The sequence below is a fragment of the Dermacentor albipictus genome, chromosome 1 (genome assembly GCF_038994185.2).
Source record: "Dermacentor albipictus isolate Rhodes 1998 colony chromosome 1, USDA_Dalb.pri_finalv2, whole genome shotgun sequence".
NCBI lineage: Eukaryota > Metazoa > Arthropoda > Arachnida > Ixodida > Ixodidae > Dermacentor > Dermacentor albipictus.
Genome location: NC_091821.1, coordinates 154,715,335 through 154,737,290, shown reverse-complemented (window position 1 = coordinate 154,737,290; position 21,956 = coordinate 154,715,335). Strand labels below are relative to the sequence as shown.

The following is a 21,956-nucleotide window of genomic DNA, read 5'->3' as shown; positions in this document are numbered from 1 at the left end:
TTATTGAGCCTAGCGATCCGTCTCCTGAGATTGCGGTTCCACCTTTGCCTCCTGAGCCGTTTTTCCATGCTGAGCTTAGCCTCCCACATATGGAGGAGGTGGCTGTCCGCTATCTCCAGTGCAGAATCCTCTGTTATCTCCTTGGTTGCGTTTTTAACGTCCTGGCCTAGTTTCTTAGCCCATTCATCAATATCCCTTATCTCACTCCCTGCCGTCTCCCTTCTTATTTCGCGAAAGGCATCCCATTCAACAATTAGCTGGTTTCTGCCTTTTCTCCTGGCAGGGCCTGCGCTCACCACTGTTTCGAGAATAAAGTGATCGCTACCTAGGTTTTCCTGGGTATTAACCCAGGTTGCATCTCCCACGTTTTTGACGAATGTGAGGTCGGGTGAGGTGTCTATGCTGACACTATTCCCCGTTCTAGTGGGGGTTTGGGGGTCGGTCATTAAGGTGAGCCCCTCTTGCTGTGCATCCAGCCAGAGCTCCCTTCCCTTAACTCCTTCTTTTCTGTACCCCCAGGCAGCGTGTTGGGCGTTAAAGTCTCCCACCACTACCAAAGCTTGCCTGTTGGCAATACGCAGAGTTTTTTGGAGAAGAGGTCCAAATCGGGCCTTCCTTTGTTTCGGGCTGCTATAGATATTGAGAACAAAGAGGCTGCCTTCTTTCTTTTTTGCTGGAATGAGTTCAACAAGGACGTGGTCTACGTTGATAACCTCCGTGTCGTGCTTAACGACTGCCAAGTTTCTCCTGACCAGGGTTTACCCCGGATCTTCCATCACCTGTACTAAATGATATGTAGCCCGATAATTTTGCCATCCCCGCAGTTTCTTGTAAAGCGATTACGTCCGGATTGTCTTTGCCAAGAAGGAGCTGCTGTAGGACCGCCCTTTTGCGACGGTACCCGCGGCAATTCCACTGCCAAATCGTGTGTTTATTGTGACTGGCCATGATTGAATTGTGGATTATCACCCAGTGGTATTAGGGTCGCAGCCGTCTGAGAACCACCATGTACTTTCTGCTCTGTTTCCCTCTGCCAGTTATTAATGCTCACCAACGCGGCCCTGTGTTTCTGGCTTTCTTCCGATAGCGCCTGGATGGCTTGGATGACTGATGCGAACTTTGCCTCCCAGCTCGCCTGGAAGTCGTCCATTTTCTTGCACAGATCTGCCATTGTGGGTTCTTGTGGCGCGTTCGCGCCTGGTTTCCTTTTCAGAGGTGGGGAGCGGGTGTCATCTACCTGCATCGCCACAGTGCTTTCAACGGCTGGGTGGGTTCCAATCGTGTTAGCGGTTTTGACTGCGTTAGCTACTTTCTTCTCCCTTTTTAGCATAGCGTTTTCCTTTTCGAGGTCATCTACTCTTTTAATGAGTTTCTCTACCGTGATTCTCATCTTGGCGAGTTCCTCGGACTCTGTATTTTTTGGGGAGACCTTATCTACCCAGCTCACCTCCCTTTGCTTGTTGGCTTCATTCCTCGGCCTTGACGACGATCTTGCCCTGGAGCCGGAGTGGACCCCGGAGCCGGAACGATCCCTGGAGCTGGAGCAGCCCCTGGAGCTGGAACGGCCCGGGTGATCGAGGCGAGGGAAGGAGCCGGAGCGGCTCCGGAAGCCCTCCCGGCTTCTTGATCGGCTTTTTCGCCCAGACGAGGGTGTTTTCTTCGCCTCCTCTTCTTGGAGCTTCCGCTCCCACCGGCGTTTCCTGACGATGTACGGAGTTCGGTAGATCTCGCGACACTTCTTGTTGCCCAGTTCATGTCCCTTTCCACAAAGAGCACATTTGGGATCGCACACGTGTCCATCCGGTGGCTTCACCGTACCGCAGCCGCGGCACTTGACGTCGTCCGGGTCCGGACACACATCAGAGCGGTGCCCAAGATGTCCGCATGCGTTGCACACCTCAAACTTCTTTTTGTAGAGGAAGCACTTGAGGAGCCCGCCTCCATAATAAATCCAAAACGGCACATTATCGTTTACGAAGAGTATCAGAACTGAGGTCGATGTCTTCCCCATTCTTCTGACCCCTCTGATTTTGGGGTTCCTTGAACAATCCAGGTTGTCCAGAATCTGTGCTTCCGTGTGTTCCACCGGGATCCCATGAATAACTCCTTTGCCACTGCCATCGGGGGCTGACAGGTAGGCGTTTACTTCGTATTTTGCCTGATCAACCTGAAGTATTTTTATCTTCAGGTACCGATGCATTCTTTCTTCACTCATGGTGCCCACCAAAATGGTGTTTTGCTTGGTGTTAAGTTGAATAATGTCTTCCTTAGCCTCCTTCAAATTCACGCCCGCAGCGGCTCGAACAATCTCATATATCTTCACGTCTCCACCCAAAGATAGAGCTTTCAATCCTCCGCTCGGTCGGATTATCACCTTATGCAAGCCAGTAGGTAGGCGTGGTTGCTGTGACGCCACGGAGTGCAGCGCCAATTTCCTCCCCGCCATCTTGATTGATTTGGTGCTCACGTGGCCGTGGTCGCCATCTTGTCTCTCTCTTCGATCCGAGCCGACACCTTGGCTTCCTCCTTCGCGGCCGCCATCTTGGCTGCCGCGTTGCCGGCTTGTGTTGATCGTGAACCAACCGACCTTCTCGGAAAATTCTTCAGGAGAAATATCCTCCCCTTGAACAACAACCTCCATTTTCGCCGAAGATATCCAGCCGTGCTAAGCCCCAGGGGTCGGCAGCGCGACGCACCGACGCTTGGCCGGCGGGCAGTGATCGGAGTCGACGCTAGGTCGAACGCAGCTGCCGGGACGACGCGTCAGAGTCGAAAGATAGCCGAAAATTGGGTCCACTTGCCGGAATTTTGGTATCCAGGTGATCCTGGTGACTTCCGCTGATGATTCCAATCGAAGTTGGCTTGAGCACAAGCATAAATCCGCCAGGAACATCGAAAAACCTGGAAGCGCACGCAAGACACATCCGCACGCCTCCTCGTCTTCTTCTTCCTCCCGCGCTATGCGGGAAAAACATCAGGGGAGGCGCGAGGGTCGCGCATTCCCACACAGTAGACGATTGAAAAGCTGCTGTTGCCAGTCTGAATCCTTGATGGTGAACTGGATCTAAAACTCTTGGTGTTGTCATCCTTCTCCTTTTTTGGTGCAAGACAAATGTATGTAAATTTAAGGTTGTGCGTTTCTTTCAGCTATTAGGCAACTGTAGTTGTTCAGTCGATTTGTTTGAAACTGTACAAAAGAAGACATGATGCCGCCTGACTCCATTGCTAATCTCTTATCTCTGGAGGGGGGGGCACAACCCCCAGAAACATTTCGAGGCAAGGTGGGGGGGGGGGGACTCGAGCCCTTCAGCCCCCTCCGTAGTCGTTGGCTGTAATGTTGCTTCTGTGAAGGGCATTCTTTGTGCCCAGAGAAATTATGAAGATCCTTGTGTAGTGAATACTTAAGTAGGTACTCGTGCAGTTTTTTATTGTGCACTGTGTTCTTACACATGTAGGTCCAGAGCTCTCTCTTGACTTTTCTGAACCTCTTTGGTGGCAGAATTGTATTGTACCATATTAAATTATTATTGTACCTTATATTAAAGCACATAAACACATCATCCAGCATGAATATATCTATTTTTCTCTGCATTTTTTTCAGGAAATGGATTTTGCATATTCGACGAATGTGCTGCTCTTGGGTTATAACAACACCTTAGAACCTGGCTACTCAATGTACATTCCCTCAGAGGTACCACTGTTGCACATGTGTTCTAGTTTTGAAGCATGTTAATAATAGGTTTTACTCCTGAATAGAATGTGAAGTGAATAGTAACAGCACCAAATAACATTCTTTAAGAACAGTTTTAAAGCTAGGCTTTCTTTGCCGACCTCTCCAGGGTTTGGTATGTCATTGTCTGGCTGTCTCGCCAGATAGGCTCATCGGGAGGTTTAACATAAGCTAAAAAATTGTGTCTGATGATGGGATTTGAACCATGGTCGCCAGGCACAACAGCTTGATTCTCTACCCACTAGGCCACAGACGCATTCATGACACGAGTGAATAACAACCTAACCACTGCATTTTGCTCCTCATAGAAGATAGTGCTTTGAGACACTCTACACATTTGTCACATTGCATAGCAGCAATTTGATCATAAATGCGAGAGTGCACCACTTTCCCCCATCCTTCAGATACGAAGATGCAATACACTACTCTCAGGTACAAAGAATATGGGTTGAATTCTGTCAAATAAAATGAGCAGCTGTAAACCTTGTTTTCCAAGGTTATATTTAATATGTGTGGAATATATGCTAATGATTGGATTGTATCACATTTATGTTCAGTATTGAATTGTGAGTAACTGAGGTATGCTCCAACTTACACTTATAAGTTGTGTTGAGTGTTGCATTGAGCGTTTATTGTTTGAAGGAAACATGGTTGTCCTGACAGTACTGTTTCTGTGTATGTGTTGTTTCTCCTACAGTATGCTCAGAATGTCTACAGCAGGTTAAAAAAGGCTGGTCGTGACTATGGAATATTGGATGTTGGTTATTATGCACTAAGGATGTTGAGGATTGAAAAGTTTATTCCATTTTGGGCCGAAGAACTCGATAGCAGTGTCACACCCTTGGAGGCTAATCGGAGTGCTCGTGTTAAACTTCAGGTAAGTGCAGGTCTTGCTTTCCTGTTGAAAAAATTGCTCCTGCTTTCACCAGATGTTTGTGCATTTTCTTGCCAGAGAGACATTCAAGAGCCTTGAAAAATTAACTATATTTTGTTTAACCCTTTCAGGCGCCACTTGCAATTATGCATAGAAAAAAATCTTTTTATATATAAACATTCTTTTTGGGACCTAAGAAACACAAAACCATCGAATTCTTGAAAGTTATCATGAAACTTTATTATTTGCAACATTGTACACAATTGTGTACACAGCGCCTCGGTGGTCACAAAATTCACTTGTGGAATGCGAGGAAGCAATTTCTCTCTTTCGTCAGGCACAGTTGCACGGCGCATTTCATGCAGAATATCTGGGTGCCTCGTGTGCACTTCTCGAGCTTGCACCTAATTTGCACCTTCTGGTCGCGGGATTCGGACCAATGGTCAAAGGAGTCGTAGTGCGCGTCGGTGCAAGGAAGCGATATTCTTGCTTTTTTGCCTTATCTTTGGTTGTGGTGCTTGGATCTCTGCAATAGAAGGCCTTCCACGCTTTTTCTCGGGTAGTACCGACTTAATTAATGCTTCGGCAGCTTGCAAGCAACCGAAAATTCATCAAATATAGGAGTTTAGCTCCAGGCAGCGTTTGATTGTCACGGTGGTAGTCCAGCCAAGAATTGCAGATACCCAGGTTCTCAAAAGGAAAAAACACTCTGTGTCCACTTCTTCAGCTTGCGTTTCCCCTGCAGCAGCATCTTCCTCTTCTGTGAGGTTGGTGAACGCAGCTGCAACGCAGGCGTCGGTCGCTTCGCGCGTGGCTTCTTCTTCGTCACTTTCCCCAACGTCTGAAACATTTATCAGCAATGAGCTCCAAAAGCCTTTCAGCTGTCTTTTGGGTTTTCTTATACTTGTTTGCATTGTAGAAAGAACGACGAATGGCCAAAAAACCTGGAAAGAAAATCAAAGCAACTCTCAGCGTTCTTCATTTCTGCAGCGACCACGGCGCTTTGTACACAATCGTGTACACATGTGCGTGCGAGCGTTAGCGTTCGGTCATCTCCTCAGAAAGGATAAAATTATCACTCCTCGGTACTTCTTATGATGCACAAGCGCGTCTAATTTTTTTTTCGCTTGCCACAATAAAAAAAAGCGGCTCTAAAAAAATAAGAACTTGACTCACCACTCTTTGCTGCTCCGGCGTCCGCCATTTCTTGTTTTGATATGAACATCTTCATCGAAATGCGACAGATGGTGCCCAAAATGCACATGGTTGTCAGTTTAAAGTTTGGGAATGTGCTAAAGCCAACCTAATAGAAAATTGCGCGCCCTAAACGCGAAAAAAACACCACAAGTACAATGTACACAATTGTGTACAAGGCGCCTTAAAGGGTTAAGAGCTGTTCCAAGAACAGGTGTCACAGAATTTATCATTATTGGATCAACTTGTTTTAATGCCATATTTCCTACACCCAGCAGTTACTTGCCTTGTATTTGTTGTTTCTAGTTCTTCAGTCCTGCAAAGGCTTATAAGTATAATCTCTTTAGTTTGGTCAAAACTCATGCAGAATTGGGCACACGAAATGGCATTGGAAAATAACTATTTGACCAGAGAGTTGGCTGTGTGCTGCTCACAGACCAACAGTGAGCTGCACTTTTGTTACCAGTATACTTAATGTAAAAGCACTAGATATCTGAAGGAGTAATATTGTGGATATTTATTTTCTTGAAGGACACAAAAGATGTGGGCATAAGAGAACTTAGATATTTTATAATACTTTATATACAATTGAATGCATGTTCTAAAAAGCTATGATATATTGCAGATCATATTACATGTGCTGTTAAGAGCAGGGTATAAGAAGTAGCAGGTTACTAAATACACTATGACATTTTTATAAGAATGGAAGACTTCTGATTACTGGCAGATCCAGAGGGGGCTCCCTCGAGAGACATGCCAACTGACAGTTTCTGACAATTTTTGTAAAATAGATTGAAGGCCTAAACAAAAAAAATGTTTCTGACAATTGGTTGAATTTAATTTTTTTTAATGCAATGGACTTCATTCAAATTTGTTGAGTGGTGACGAAATTAAAGTATTTCACATGTATTGAAATAGGGAGGTGCAGAGGTAAACATACCTCTTAGTTCTTTTCTTATAGTGTTATGTAGACTTTGCTAATGTGTGCTTGCAGTATTATTTTCCCATGGCCTTGTTTTGCAACTAAGAAGTTTGTTGTGCATAGTGTTACGTCACTCTACAAAGCCTTGTCATAAAGTTCACCAGAGTGGCTGTTTGGGAATTGGTATTCCGAAAGGACGACTAAAGAAGCATGAACTGAACATGGACAAAAAAGGCACAATCACACATACACACACAGGCACTTTTCTGTGTGTGATTGCACATATTTATGTATATCTCCAGTTTGCACTTCTTTATTCATCCTTGTCATAAAGTGAGAATATGCAGTGGGTGCATCCAAGAAATTGTTTTGTAATTAAAAATATATCTATATTTAATGCAGAAAGAGCCACCATTTATTGGCCAAGAGGCATTACAGCAGCAGGCAGTGGAAGGCCTGCGTCGGCAACTGGCCTTCTTCCAGCTGACTGGCCATGACTCTGAACGAGATCCTTGGGCTTGGGGCCAGGAGCCCATTTTTCGTGATGGCCGCTTCATGGGGCTCACCACATCTGGCAGCTATGCCTTTGCCCTGGGGCGCAACGTCTGCCAGGGCTTTGTTCATTGGTTCAACCCGAGCAGCAAGCAGCTTGAACTATTGCCAGACAACCTTTTCTCTGAAGGAAGTTTTGAGGCAAGTGGCTACTTCTGATACAGATCCTGCATTATGTCCATTTGCAGGTGCACAGTAGCATAGTTTTATTATCCTTGAGAGCCATGTTTGCAGTATGAGAGTGGTTCTACCTTTGACATGTGCTGCACATGCTCTATCTGGTAAAATTCTATGCTATGTACCCACAATTAACATCAGTTTTCATTTGCACTTTGCATGTGCAACTATGTCCCACTTTTATTAAACCTGATGTGAAAGCTGTTACTTTCACCAAATGCATGTGAAAATTCTGGAAGTTCCTGTTCAGTGCATAGTATTCATTTTACATTATTTAAACTTATGTGCAGCCAGCATGTTATTAAGCAACGGGGGCACTGTCATGCAAGATGTAGACCTACACTATTGCGTGTTGCATATCATGTGCATAATACATTGTTTGCCTGCATTTTTTACATTGATATACAAGGGATGACAATAAAGGTTGTGAACCACATATCCTATTACTGATAATCACTATGCCCGTCTTCAATGCTGTCACTTCGAGAATGTACAGGTTGTATACTCTTGAGGAAAACAGCTCATTTGGTACATGATCAAGTGCTCATGGTAGTCTAAATTTGCCACAGAGACCTACAGATTAGTCTTTCATTGATATATATATCTGCATTTGGTATAATAAAATACTTTGTTCTCATAAATTTGCAGATGTTGAGGTTATATCAGATTGACTAATAATAAGATATCTTTCCTAGGAGTAAATGTCCTTGTACATGCTAATTTCAGTGCCTCGTCTGCACCTGAAAGCAGTTCTGGAACTGCTCGTCTGGAATTGCCTTCAATGTTGCTCTTATGATCTGCATGTCTTCAGTGGTCACCAGAGTTTTCAGTACGAATATGTGATTGGCCTAACATTGCAGACAAGACAGTGCTTGTCCTATCGTGTATTCTTCTATCTTTGTCTTCCTTGCACTGTTAGGCCAATCAATTATTCCCTGAGTATCCATGGACAAAAACTGCACAAGGCCATATTTGGTGGGGAGGTTCCGCGATCGTGATATGCCACCTGTTGCCCTGTTATAAAGCTGGCACATGGTGCATTCCTATTGTGGCACATGCCTGCTCATTCCGCTTATTAAGGAAGATGAAAAACCTGGCCGTGTCGCATCACAACCTTGAAAGCTAGCCATAAAAACTAAAGAGGCTCAAATGGGGTAAAATTTCAACCATATAACATATGAGAAATAAGCTTTTCTTTCTTTTTATGGCAGTCAGCAAGGAGGAGTTGTGTTTTTGTTTTTTAGCTCCCTTTAGCAGCACAAAAAGTATGTTAAGGCGAAAGCCTTAAGTGGCTTATACCCCCAATGGCTTTCAAAAAAAAAAAAAGCACTGTCCGGTCAAATGGTACAAAAACTGTCATCATCAGCAATGGATTGTACCCCCCTAAGCAAGCAAAAAATGCAATGGCTCATCCCTCCCATAATGCAGAGGCTACAATAGCTGATCAAAGTGAAGTGTATAGTGCATACATTCATTGGAATCATGCATACAAAGTACAGAAATGCAGCGTCTAGTCAAGTGGTCGTCCAAGATTGTCGTCCAAGGAAATGAGCACGAGGTCAGCGCCTACGAATCGGCCCCCCATGGCATGACCAAGGGAGTCATACGAGGCGTCCCCCTCAGAGACACGGTTCAAGAAATCAATGAGAACATCGTCAACGAATATAATCCCACTGCTGTAGAGGCCAACCGCATCGCTAACACGACGTCTGTGGTGATCGCCTTCAATGGACCCAAAGTGCCGAACTACGTTCGTTACGGGGGCCTGCTCGCCAAATGCTCGTTATACAGAAAACAGATAGATATCTGCTATCAGTGCGGTCGCCTGGGCCACCGCATGGATGTTTGCCCTGATCCAACAGACCGGATCTGCCGGGGATGTGGTGCTCGAAATCCCGATGAACAGCACAAGTGTACCCCCAAGTGTGACCTCTGTGGAGGAGAACATTTGACCGCAGACAAGGTGTGCAGAGCTCGCTTCAAGATCCCGTACGTGGTACGGAAACGCCGGTGGGAGCGGAAAGATACCAACTACACGCCCGCAGAATCCTCCAAACCGCCACGTCGGGAGGGAGCAGCTACGTCAGGGTACCGGAATCACTCTCTTTCCTGTGAAGGCGGACGAGGGCGGAGCAGCAGGTGCGCCTCAAAGCCGGGCTCGAGAGCGTCGTCGCCGGGTGACGTGGCCGGCAGCAGCTGCAGCGGGCGCCGCCGGGAGTCGCGCTCAAGGTCGAAGACCCGGAGCCAGACACCGTCGAGGAACGCCGCTAAACAGGTGGGCTGGGCAGTTAGATCTCCTATCGCTCTTAGCAACAAAGATTTCCCTCCCCTTCCCCAGACTCCCAAGAAAGATTGTGAGGAATGTATGCAACTCAAAGCGCTTGTAGTTAAGCAAAATGAGCAAATCAGCGCGCTTCTTGCACGCATGGAGGCATTAGAAAAATCGAAAAACAGCGAGGATGTCACAAAACGCAAAATTGCCAAGAGGGACGCTCAACCGGAGCCCCCGGTAACAGCAATGGAGGCAGAGAAAATTGAATCGAGTCCGTCTGAGGAACCGGCGTGGGCCAAGCCCATTGAAGCCCTCACCGAGATGGTCACACAGCTTGCCAGCCAAATCGGCCTGATAACGTCCAAGATGGCCAAGTTCGACGCGCTAGAAGCTAATGTCAACCAGCTTATACTAACCACTCAAAAAGCTAAAAAGGGAGCCCCGTATGGGAAACCGTGCATGGCGAGTAGTCTCACGACTACCAACCTGAGCCAAGATGGCGGCCAGGCGTAAAAATAGGAAGGAAGATACAACGATCTTAGCCCAATGGAACTGCCGAGGAATTAAAGACAAAATAGGCGAATTACAGCAATACATAGATAATGCGGAACACAAACCGGATATCCTTGCAATTCAAGAAACGAACTCGCGACCAAAACTCGCGGGGTACGTTACATACACCGATCCCAGTGAGAAAAGCACAGCCATCCTAGTCCGAAGCAACATTGCTGCAACGCAGCACATTACCATTCAGAGAGGGTGTGAACACGTTCTCTTGGAAATTCACAGCAGAGGCATAGGAAGCAAAAACAACATCTTTATACTCAACGCATACTGTCGGCCCTCCAAGAAGAACCTCGACATAGAGGGCACATTACTCGACAGCAAGAGAGAGGTGGGCAGCCGACCCCTATTGATATTAGGAGATTTCAATGCGCCTCACACAATATGGGGTTACAAATTTTGCTCCAAGAGAGGCAGGGTGCTGGCGAACCTCATGGATCAGCACACATTAGCTCTACTCAACGAACCAGACACTCCCACCCGCATGGGCACAAGTACAACCCGGGACACCACTCCAGACCTTACCCTGCTGAGTGGAACCTTGGACGTGTCGTGGCAGAACACAGGCGCGAACCTGGGGTCGGACCACGATATCCTCAGTATTACGATCAGGGGGCCCGCCTTCAAGGCCCGAATGGGAACAACAAAGATAACTGACTGGGACAAACTTCGAAAAAAGCAAGCAGCCGATGAAGACGAGGACACGAACAGCACCAAATCGTATGGGGAATGGGCTAAGGAACAACTCGAGCTGGTAGACAAATACACCCAGAAAATTGCGACCACACTGCAGACACCCTGTGTGGACGCAAAGCTTGCCCACCTTTGGGAAGCACGACACAGCCTCACCAGACGCTGGAAGAAACAACGACACAACAAGAAACTTCGCAAACGCATCCATGATCTCAACAAGCAAGCAGCTGAATACGCGTCCAAGCTGTGCAGAGAGAACTGGCTGAGCGTGTGTGATGGACTGCAGGGCACCCTTTCTACCAGGAAGACGTGGTGCCTCCTTCGTCACCTGATCGATCCTCTCGGCAGCAAGAGCGCCACTAATCGAAGCCTCACACGCGCCCTCAACAACTATACTGGGGGTGCCGACAAACTCATCAACGACCTGAAGGCCAAGTACCTGAAAACGGAGAAGGGTGATATCGCACCTCCCGACTACGCAGGACCTACCAATGAAGCGTTAGATAAGCCATTCACTGACACCGAGTTGATCTCAGCAATCTCCGAGAGCAACAGGGGCAGCGCGCCGGGAGCCGATTCCATTACCTACAAGTTACTTAACAACCTTGAGCACAAGGCCCGCAGACAGCTGCTCGAGTATATGAACCGGGTCTGGGAGTCTGGCAATCTTCCACACGAATGGAAAGAGGCAGAAGTCCGCTTCATACCCAAGCCTGGGAAGACACCTCACATCGACAACATGCGACCGATATCCCTCACGTCCTGCGTGGGGAAGGTCATGGAACGTATGGTACTTAAGAGGTTGCAGCGACACCTTGATGCCACCGATCAGATGCCAGAGACAATGTATGGCTTTAGGCAACACCTGGGCACCCAGGATGTTCTCGTACAACTCAACGAACTGGTAATTAAGCGAGCAACGAAGCAGGCGCCGCGAGCGATACTAGCGCTAGACCTCACAGGGGCATTTGATAACGTCACACATGAAAGTGTCCTCCGCAACCTGCGCAACACGGGTTGTGGAGTGAAAACTTACAACTACATCCGAGACTTTCTTCGTAACCGAACGGCAAGGATCAGAATAGGAGAGGAGACATCCCAACCGATCTACCTGGGGGATCGAGGAACGCCGCAAGGTTCGGTCCTTTCCCCCTTGTTATTTAACATGGCTCTCTTGCCGTTGCCCAAGCTTCTCGAATCAATAGATGGTCTGGGCCACTCATTATATGCCGACGACATCACCCTCTGGACTGCGAGGGCAGGGTCGGATGGCTGGATAGAAAACACGCTCCAAAAAGCGGCTGACACGATCAACAGCTATGTGAAGACATGTGGCCTTTGCTGTTCGCCTCAAAAATCGGAGCTGACCGTTGTCAGACCACGTGCATCAAGTACCCAAGCAGAAAATATAGAAATCACTTTGGAAGGGAACCGGATCCTCCCGGTACCACAACTCAGGATCCTGGGCCTCCTGATCCAGGCAGACGGCAAGGCAACAGCCATGATTAGAAAAATGAAGCTCACGTCAGACCAAATCTTGAACATGATCAGACGAGTGGCCAACAGACGGAGGGGTCTGAAGGAATCGGACACCTTGCGCCTCGTTGAGGCCTTTGTTATATCACGAATCGTCTATGCGGCGCCGTACCTGCAGCTCCTCAAGAAGGACGTCTTACTACTTGACGCAATAATCAGGAAAGCCACGAAGCAGGCCCTGGGTATTCCGATAAATTCATCCACGACAAAATTACTTCAAATGGGAGTCCACAACACAGTAGCCGAGCTCGTAGAAGCCCACCTATCCAATCAAAGGGTACGCCTTAGCCAGACCAAGGCGGGCAGAAGCGTCCTCCGCAAGCTAGGATGGCAAGAATCGCACTACACCCGCCACGACCAATTACCCGAAAAGTTGAGTGAGAAGTTGGAATGCAAACCACTACCACGCAACATGAACCCCACAAGGCATGTCGGACGACGCGACGCCCGCGCAAGAGCCATCTCCAGGACCCTGGAGGAAGACGACACTGTTTTATATACAGACGCCTCTCTATCGAAACGCTCCACGAGGGCAACAGTCGTGGTCACCGGGCTAGAAAAGCTGGTCACCTGCGCATCAATCTACACTCCGTCTTCGGAGGAAGCAGAAGAAGCAGCGATAGCTCTCGCACTCCTGCAACCAAACGTCACCAAGATCGTCACGGACTCACAAGCTGCATACAAGAACTACAGATCTGGCTGGGTGTCCCTTGGGGCACTAAAAATTCTTGGTAAAGCTACGCCTCCTAAACAAGCAATCGAATTAGTTTGGGTCCCGGCTCACTCCTTAGTTGAGGGCAATGAATATGCTCATCAACAGGCCCGAGCGCTAAACTCCCGGGCCAACGAGGAGGAGGCAAGGGGATGGCAACCCATCACAAATTACAGAGATATAGTCAGATATTACAGGGATGGCAGGAAGACATTCCCGCACCCCCACCACTCCTTGACCAGAGCCGAACAAACAATATACAGGCAAATCCAGGCAGGTTCCTTTCCCCACCCCTGCCTCCAGAACAAAATGTACCCAGAGAGATATAAGAACACATGTCCACACTGCAATGCATTAGGCACCCTTCGGCACGTCATAGGAGAGTGCAATTTTTCCATTGACCACCCCCCACCTATACCCATAACAAACCCCCCTGCTATCCCCACTCTTTCCGAGCGATGGGAGATCATGCTGTCCAGCCCCGCCCTGGAAGACCAGCTCCGACTGATCCACAGGGGCCAGGCGGCCCTGGAAGCATATGGAGCCCGCGAAGAGGGAGCCACCCCATCAGACGCTTAACGCGTTTCAGTTCACAATGGACCAGTAAAGTTGTTTCTCTCTCTCTCTCTCTCTCAAGTGGTACAAAAAACAACCATATGACCTTCTCAATGGCTCATACCCCGGTAAGGCTGAGGCTACAAGTGCTCAGCGAAGTGAAGCAAACAGTGAATACATTCATTGAAATCACCCATAAAACACACAGAACAGCCTACTGATACAGAACAGCCACCATAGTGTGGCTGCACTGAAGAGGAGGAAGACGTGTTCCCAATCGCTATGGGGTCGCTCTATACAGCCGAGAACCTGCATTGTCTCTGGATACCTTGCTGCTTTCATCCGCATGTTCTGCTGCTGAATACACCTGCGATGTGGTTGCATGCACCGACCACGTGCGGCAGCTCACCCACATCCATCTAGAGGCCTCACAGGAGCATCAGAGATGCCTCTATGATTGCCACCATCGCGACGTGCGCTTTTCTCCGTGTTCTCTGGTTCTTCTCTGGTCAGCCATTTGCCATGTGCGCCTTTCCTAAACGCTGCTGTCACGTTACACTGGTCCATACCGTGTAGTGCAACAAGTGACCGATGTGACATATGAAATCATCCCCGCTGACCCCTCAATATCGTTTTCAGTTGCAAGTGACAATGTTCACGTAGCGAGACTTAAGAGGAAGCTTTAGCTCGGGCCCAACTCCGACGCAGCCTATTCAAATACATGCAAAACGCAAAAGCGTTTTTCTGAGATAACCCCTAGACGAAGAGGAGAGGAAGACGACGAGGAAGAGGAGGAAGACGACATGTTCCCGATTGCTATAGGGTCGCCATCTTGGCCACCGTTGGCCTAAATGTAAATATATTGTAAATAGTCTTGTGCATCAGCTACACGTAACAATATGTTTCAATCCCCTGCTGAGAGGATACAACGTAAAGTCGAAGAGAAACGTCGTTGGCGCTAGTCTGACCCTGCTATATGAGCGCATGAGGCCGCAGCTAAGCGTTGAAAATGAGCCGAAGAAGCCGAACTGCGAAAACAGCAATGCGACGATGCGAGACGGCACATTACCAAGTGTGCAGCAGGCTTTTGCCTTCACGTGTTACTGGAGTGTAACATTCTGCCGAATTTTTTTTCTTTCTTTATTACTATTGGTGCCATCAGGAAGGTGTATTTCTTCATTTTTTTGCCACCACTAGGTACCACGGTAAACTTTGTGAACTGCGTATCACCCCTAAAGTGCGCAAGAGCACTACATGCAGCTACAGCACTGTAAACGAACCAACAGTAGAGGTTCAACATTGGCTGCTAGAGGTGAATTGTGCAGCACTATTTAGCAGTTGGTTCGAGCACTAAATGTGCCCACAAAGCAGCTTTGCTCCCTTCTGCATGCATTGTGTGCTGTCACAGGTTACATTCATGAGTCATGGTGTGCAAAATTACAACCTCTTACAAGGTTTTAACCAGCAGGAGTGTTAGAGGAAGGAGCCTCCGGAGTGAAACAGAAAGCTTGGCTTTACGAATTTCTTGATTTTAAGAAGTTTTTAGCAAGAAGTATGACTTTGTTACATAAAGGTTTGACGGAAAGTCAGTCCCTATTTAAAAATTTTTTAACATTGACAATTCTGCGTCTATATTGGTGAACTTATTTATTCTGAACAGAAGTATATAGGATTTGTTTTTGTTGCAGTTACGATTGCAGACGGCATACTGTGATGCCAGTTAAGGCGGATGACAGGCTCTTTGGATGTTGCAGCAACTTGCCATTTTTGAATGTGCTCAACAGGCATGTCTATACAAAATCTGGCATTCATTAGCATGCATGCAACAACAACAGCATGGCTTCCATGAGTAAGATGCGTATGTCAGTGCAAGAACTGTCAGAAATTGCCACTCTCAGCTTGTTAACACAGGATCCAAAGCTGATGTGGCAGAAGTGGCCAGCCAGCTGCTTCTTCTTAGGATGAGATTGCGGGAGCTGTGCACAAAATTTAATCCAAAACTCCCAACAAATTCACTTTTGAAGCTGTCCATGAGACTGCCCTAACATGACAGATGTGACAAATGTGAATTGTTACAACTGCCAGTACTTGAGAAAAGACAATTCGAGAGCTACATTGGAATCTGTGCAACTTTGTGTGGCATTACTTTGTGTGGCGTGACGTCAACTAATGTTGTCTAGTTTCTTCATCATTATTCAAAAAATGCAGAAAAGTACTGTTCAGTGCTGCACAATGGAGTTTGGCCTTCTTTGCCCACATATAAAAATATAAGAACATCTATGACCCAATTTTTATGCAAGGTGGCACATTTCCCCATTTGGTGCAACCCGTCTTGGTAGTCACATTCTTGGACATTTGTATAGCTGCATTCATTCACATGACTGGCTGTTGTAAAGTCCTGGTTTTACACTATACAATTTCTTCTTGTTGGTATTGGTGAAGCAATAAGTGTTACCTCCTATCACTACAGTCTGGAAGTACTTGAGGGATGAATTCACGATGTCCTCATCAGTGTCTTGCCAGAGTTTCTGCTCAAAACAGTAAATGCAGAGCTTGAAGGATTGCGTGAACTTGTGAACCATGCTGGCAGCCATAGGGAATTTCAGAACAATAAAATATTCCTTGTGTACGCCTTACAAAATAAACTTTGTTCATAAAATTGACTTCTAACTTTGTATATTATTAGAAATTTACAATAGACACCAACTCTCCAGACACTTTGTATACATGATTAATGGCTGTTATGTGGCACAGTTGCAATTTTTGCAATTTCAGTGTTGGCAGAGCACTAACCTGCTTCAACTTTTGCAGGTGGAGCTTGCTGGTCGCAGGTTTCCAGTTCAAGCATCTGTCACACCACCTGAGCTCTCTGTTGCACCAATGGGTGGCATACGTGACCGTTACAAACCTCAAGCCAGAACTCTGCCTTGACGTGTTAGAATGAGCTGCTTACAAAAGCAAGGGCCTCCATGTTTAGAATTTTGTTTGTGGTTTTTCAATATCATGGAAGCATGTCTTCTGCTTTACAGCAGCAAGAATGTTGCAGTGCTCTGTGCTGTCGTGTTCACTGTGCATATTAGGAGCCTCGCCTCAAATCAGCATGATGTCATTCTATTTCTTACGTCCACCCATTGCTGTGTTGACTTTGTCCTGTCTCATACTGTCTCATGTTGTTCTATAGCCCTTGCGCCATAGAACAACAAATTCATTCATTCACTTTGTCCTGTCAAGTTATTCTTTGCTTTTAATATAAGAAAAACATGTGCACCAGTGCAAGTCACAGTGTTGATCCTGTTACCAATGTTCCCAGGCTGTCAAAACTTTTATAGCAAGAAGATAATATCTCCAAAAATAGACATAAACAAGCTTTTATGTTAGTTCTTATAAATGCTTGATGATGAACTTTCTTTCATAAGTGAGTTGCCATTGTTTGCTCCTTTATTGCTTAACTAAAGCTCCAGCACTTGTATTACAGGTGTTCAAATAAGAAAAAATTTAAATGAAGTCAAATATAAATATATGAGTAAAATGACTATCGAATATCAAATCAAATATTGAACATTCCTAGTTTCTAATATATAAATATGTTAGATGAAAAGTTCCATGGAGCCCGTTTGGCAACAAAAGGCTTGCTTACGTTATTTGACGCATGTAATGCCGTCAACTAAATGTCAGGTCAACTGACAGGCTTATAAATGAGAATTGAAAAAAAAAAAGTATGATCAGATCTGGTGCACCATAACCATGACAGTAACAAAAAAAAAAAGGAACTGCACATGCCAGATGCATGTCATATAGTGCAGTTCTTGTTGAAGGACCTTGTATTGTACATACTACAGCACCGCACATTGTTTTGAAAGAATCCAAATATGGTGAGATTGACAAAGCAATTTATCAATTGCTTGGTCTTATTTAAAACAGGGAATTTGTAGGCTGCCTAAGGCAAACATGCTTACTTAATGGCTGATAACTATTGTACATAGCGACTTCTTCCGTGTTTTAAATCGGGAACTGCATTGGCTGTGCAACAACTGCAGATCTCCTGCACCAGAATCATTCAGAAGAATCTCCACTTGCATCAGTCTGTCTCCCTATAGACAGCAAGAACTTTTGTTCGTTATAGTATTAGGATGAAACAAATATTAAACTTAAAATAGTGAATTCTTGAATCGAATACAGATTAAATAGCAATATATTTCATTTATATTCAAAATTGAGAATATTTGCACACCCCTAACTTGTCCTATTATTTCCTGTTCTTCTTTCCTTGTGCAATGGGCTGGCAAATGCCAAAATACATCATTACATCTTTAGGTTGTTTGCCTGAGCTCATATAACATTTATTCATAGTGGCCTTCTTTACAGGAAAGATAGTCCTCAAAAGTTTACAGTATAACATTGATATGTTCCCAATTCACATGATTTTCTGGTTTATACATTCATGATAGAGCCTATTGGTATTACCATATTTACTAGAAAATAGGTCAAACACCAATGTAGGTTGACCTCTATAATTGAACTAGTTTAGAAAGAAAAAAAAAATAATCTAGATATAGGTTGACCCATACCTTCATTTACTGTAAGCTTGGCTACTAAAGCTCGCTGGGTCATGCCACAAGTGGCATCCTTGTCGAAACTGCCAGAGAAGTTGTCCCTGTTCGATGCTATGCAGGCATCCTTGGCACTCGAAACAATGTCGTCCTTGGTGCCGTCGAGTGTGTTGGATATGCAGGATTTCTAAGGCCAGTCTGAAGAATCTCCAGACTGGCTTTACGATGGGTGCAACAGAGGAACTTTGTTAGCTCAGTACTTTTGATAGCTTTGTTCACGAATATAGATTGCTAGCTTCATTTGGGTAACGTTTTTGCAAAAGAAAGGTCTATGTATATTCAAATAAATACAGTACCTCTATTAAGTGATGCCTGTGTTTTATTGGCCCACATAACCAGTGAAAGATGTGTGACCGACAAAAGGCAGGTGTTCCAAAATGACATGACTTCCCAATAAGTATGTTCAACTTTTTGTCAAATACTGAACAAATGATGCATTGAATGACTGGCAGAAGACACCAACATATGTGCGTGCATGCCGAGCATCTGCGCTCACATATAAAAGGGCATGTGCAGAGCAGGCCTTGGGCCTTTGTGGAGGCTTTTCCACACTACTTCTCATGCCTGAGTCATCTGATAATACTGGTGTGCACTTTTCCATGGCTTAGGCAGCAGCTGAGCAGTCACAGCATTGCAAATGTATAACAGTAACCAAAATTTCGTGTGCCATGCAATGTCGTGCTCGATCGTTCATACGCGGTCCATCTGTGCTATGTCACAAATATGTGCCAATGTGGCATGACAATGGCATTATGTGTATGCTAGACAAGAAAATGCACACAAGTTCGACTAATGGCAGCTTGTTGGAAGAGGTGTGCTAATCTGTTGGCCACAGGCCAGCAACCAATAGTAAGTGATAAATCTGCAAGTTCATCCACGCACTTGCATTAAGTAGAAAAAAAAAATTATCAAGTTTCCATAATGCTATCAACCGAATATGTTACGTGTGACTGCCAGCAATGCATTAAGCCACGTTTGACTTCTGAATGTCGCCATTGCGACCATGGTGCAAAATGTACAACCATTGAAGAACTTCGATGTAGCTGTCACACTGAAGGTCAGGAAGGAACAGAAGTGCCAGTATGCGCTTTCTGGCTGCAGGTGGCACAAGATGCAGTAATATCTTACATTGCTACAATTCTTTGCATTGGAGCACCCAGATCTGGAGAGACTTTTGGTCTATTTCCAGGGTAGAGTGGCAAGTGATCGCAAGATTTTTTGAGCAGTTAGAACTCCAGGAACAGACGGTACTCCATGGCATCCACAAGTGCTCAGCCATGTCTCCACCAGTGCACATACCCACAAAGAATGGAACCACCTGTGATGAATTTGCAGAATGTCTCGTGATTCTCATGATGAACCCGTTCGTGGACATGCACCCGTTGGTAGCCACCGTCGTGAACATAAGGCTCCAGTAAGCGACACAGGAAAATTCAGTATGGAGATGGGAAGAAAACGAAAGACACTGTATGACTGGTGTAAAGAGCATGAAGATCTCCAGATCACAACAAAAGACAGTGAAGGCAGCTGCACGTTAGAGTGCAAATATTGCAGCACCGAGATGGTCAACGATCCAGCGAAGAAGCCCTATGACCGAATTCGCGAGCATCTAGCGTCATCTCGTCATAAGAAGTTCAAGATGTCGACCCAAGAAGCTGGGTCGGAAATCGCGGGAAAATCTCAGCAGACGCTCTTTGATATGTACTGTCGACAATGTGTGAAAGAAACTGAAGCGGACGGGTAATCCATGACTTCATTCGTGCCCTAGCGTACAGTGGAATCAACATGCACCAGCTGGCGGATGGATCTCTGGGGGACTTCGTATGCAAATACTGCAAGGCAGCGAAGATCATGCCAACAGGACAAAGGCTTCGGCTGAAATATCGAAAGAAGCTTTTGACAAGGACATGGTGAAAATCCGCGGTGATATGCAAGATGTGAAATCGTTGACAAATCCCTAGACATCATTGGAGTGCCTACCATCAACACTCTCCTGTGCTACTATAGCCAAAAAATCGTGAAGAAGCAAGTTGTTTTGGTCGACGTCGACAGAGTAAATGCTTCGAACAGCTACATAGTGGCCAGCATAGCTGGCAAGGCTCTCCTGACTGTAGGCAAGATGTGGAAAGACATTGTGGCTGTAGCCACACACCCAGTGGAGTACATGCGAAAAATGGTACGAGAAATCTGTCAAGCTGAAGGGATTCAAATCTTACATATGAAAGATTTAGCACACCTGATTCATGTGTGTTGACCATGCCATTCCTTCACCATGCATGTCAACAGTTCGATTCGTAGTGATCAAGTTTGGAGCATTATTTAAGCACGCTAACAAGCTCTGCCAAAAGCCACTGAAATTTGTGCTTCTAATGGCCTCTTTGGACCTGATGTTAAGAAGCCACCTTCCGTTGTTCCAAATAAATGGCAAGGTTTCTACAAAGCGCTTGTGGTTGTCATAGAAATGTCGAGCTCGTTAACGGAACTTGCTGAAAGCTCCCATGATAGCAGCAAAGCGGAAGCTATTCAAGTGATACTTTCTGAAAAAGAAGTTGTTTATGCGAAGGCAATCCTGATGAGAGACACACTCCGCTCCCTTTTAGACGCCCAAAAAATGCTTGAAAGTGGAAAACTTTTAATGCCCAGCTCTGATCACCTGGTAAACGTCAAGCTGCAGCAGACTGTTGGCGAGCTTTCAGTGATGATTAGTAAAAGCGATCACGCCAGGGCTGTTTTGTCTGTTACCCAAGAGCAGCGCCACATTAGTACAAACATGTAAAGGTTTCTGCACAAAACTCTCCACAAAATGACACTGCACTATTGAACGGAATGTCTAAGATAAAGACGAAAACCAGCTAACTTTGTAGAAGCTGGGAGCTGTCCTGGACCCATTTCAGAAGTGTCTGTTGGGACAGTCATTTGATGACTACCAACCTCTGTTCATGTCCGTAACTGACGATGTAGATTCACTTCACGACAAGTTTAACCAGTAATTGCTGGAAGCAAGCCCCACAAACACAGCTGTCGAACTCATTGAGTATTGGCATGACTATACCGCTCGCTACCCCAGGCTGGCAAATGTTGCACCAACATTGTTGTGCCTAGCTAATGGAAGCTGTGATGTCGAGAGAACTTTCTGCCAATTGAGATAGGTTCAACGACCGGACAGGTCTCGAATGAAGACCGAGATATGCAGATGATATCTATGTAAACAAGGGTGTGTAAAAAATTGATGACCAGCTATTAGTGAATCATCATCATCATCAACCTATTTTATGTCCACTGCAGGACGAAGGCCTCTCCCCGCAATTTCCAATTACCCTTGTCCCGCGCCAACCGACTCCAACCAGCACCCGCAAATTTCCTCATTTCGTCACACCGCCTAGTCTTCTGTCGTCGTCTATTGCGCTTCGCTTCTCTTGGTACCCATTCTCTCACCCTAATGGTCCAACGGTTATCCACTCTACACATTACATGACCTTCCCAGCGGCATTTTTTTCTCTTCATGTCAATTAGAATGTCGTCTTTCTGCGAATTCTACCAGCATCTCTCCTCTAGCGTTCCTAGA

General features: G+C 45.9%; 2 protein-coding genes across 5 annotated transcripts in view; one reads left to right on the top strand and one right to left on the bottom strand.

The window, feature by feature from the left end:
• LOC139050951 (pyruvate dehydrogenase phosphatase regulatory subunit, mitochondrial-like) overlaps positions 1–18,692 on the top strand; it is a 96,367-nt gene extending 77,675 nt beyond the window's left edge. For all 4 annotated transcript variants that reach the window (XM_070527850.1, XM_070527846.1, XM_070527855.1 and 1 more), the window contains 4 exons: positions 3,602–3,691; positions 4,428–4,607; positions 7,123–7,413; positions 16,593–18,692. In XM_070527850.1, the coding sequence (XP_070383951.1) occupies positions 3,602–3,691; positions 4,428–4,607; positions 7,123–7,413; positions 16,593–16,712 (681 nt within the window). In that variant the 3' untranslated portion in view covers positions 16,713–18,692. The remainder of the gene's footprint in view (positions 1–3,601; positions 3,692–4,427; positions 4,608–7,122; positions 7,414–16,592) is intronic.
• Positions 795–2,934, bottom strand: LOC139056025 (uncharacterized). The gene is made up of 2 exons (XM_070533812.1): positions 1,448–2,934; positions 795–1,237 (listed from the first exon to the last, which is right to left on the bottom strand). Exons 1-2 carry the CDS (start codon positions 2,639–2,641, stop codon positions 932–934), a joined length of 1,500 nt encoding a protein of 499 aa, XP_070389913.1. The 5' UTR covers positions 2,642–2,934; the 3' UTR covers positions 795–931.
• Positions 18,693–21,956: the final 3,264 nt, after the last annotated feature.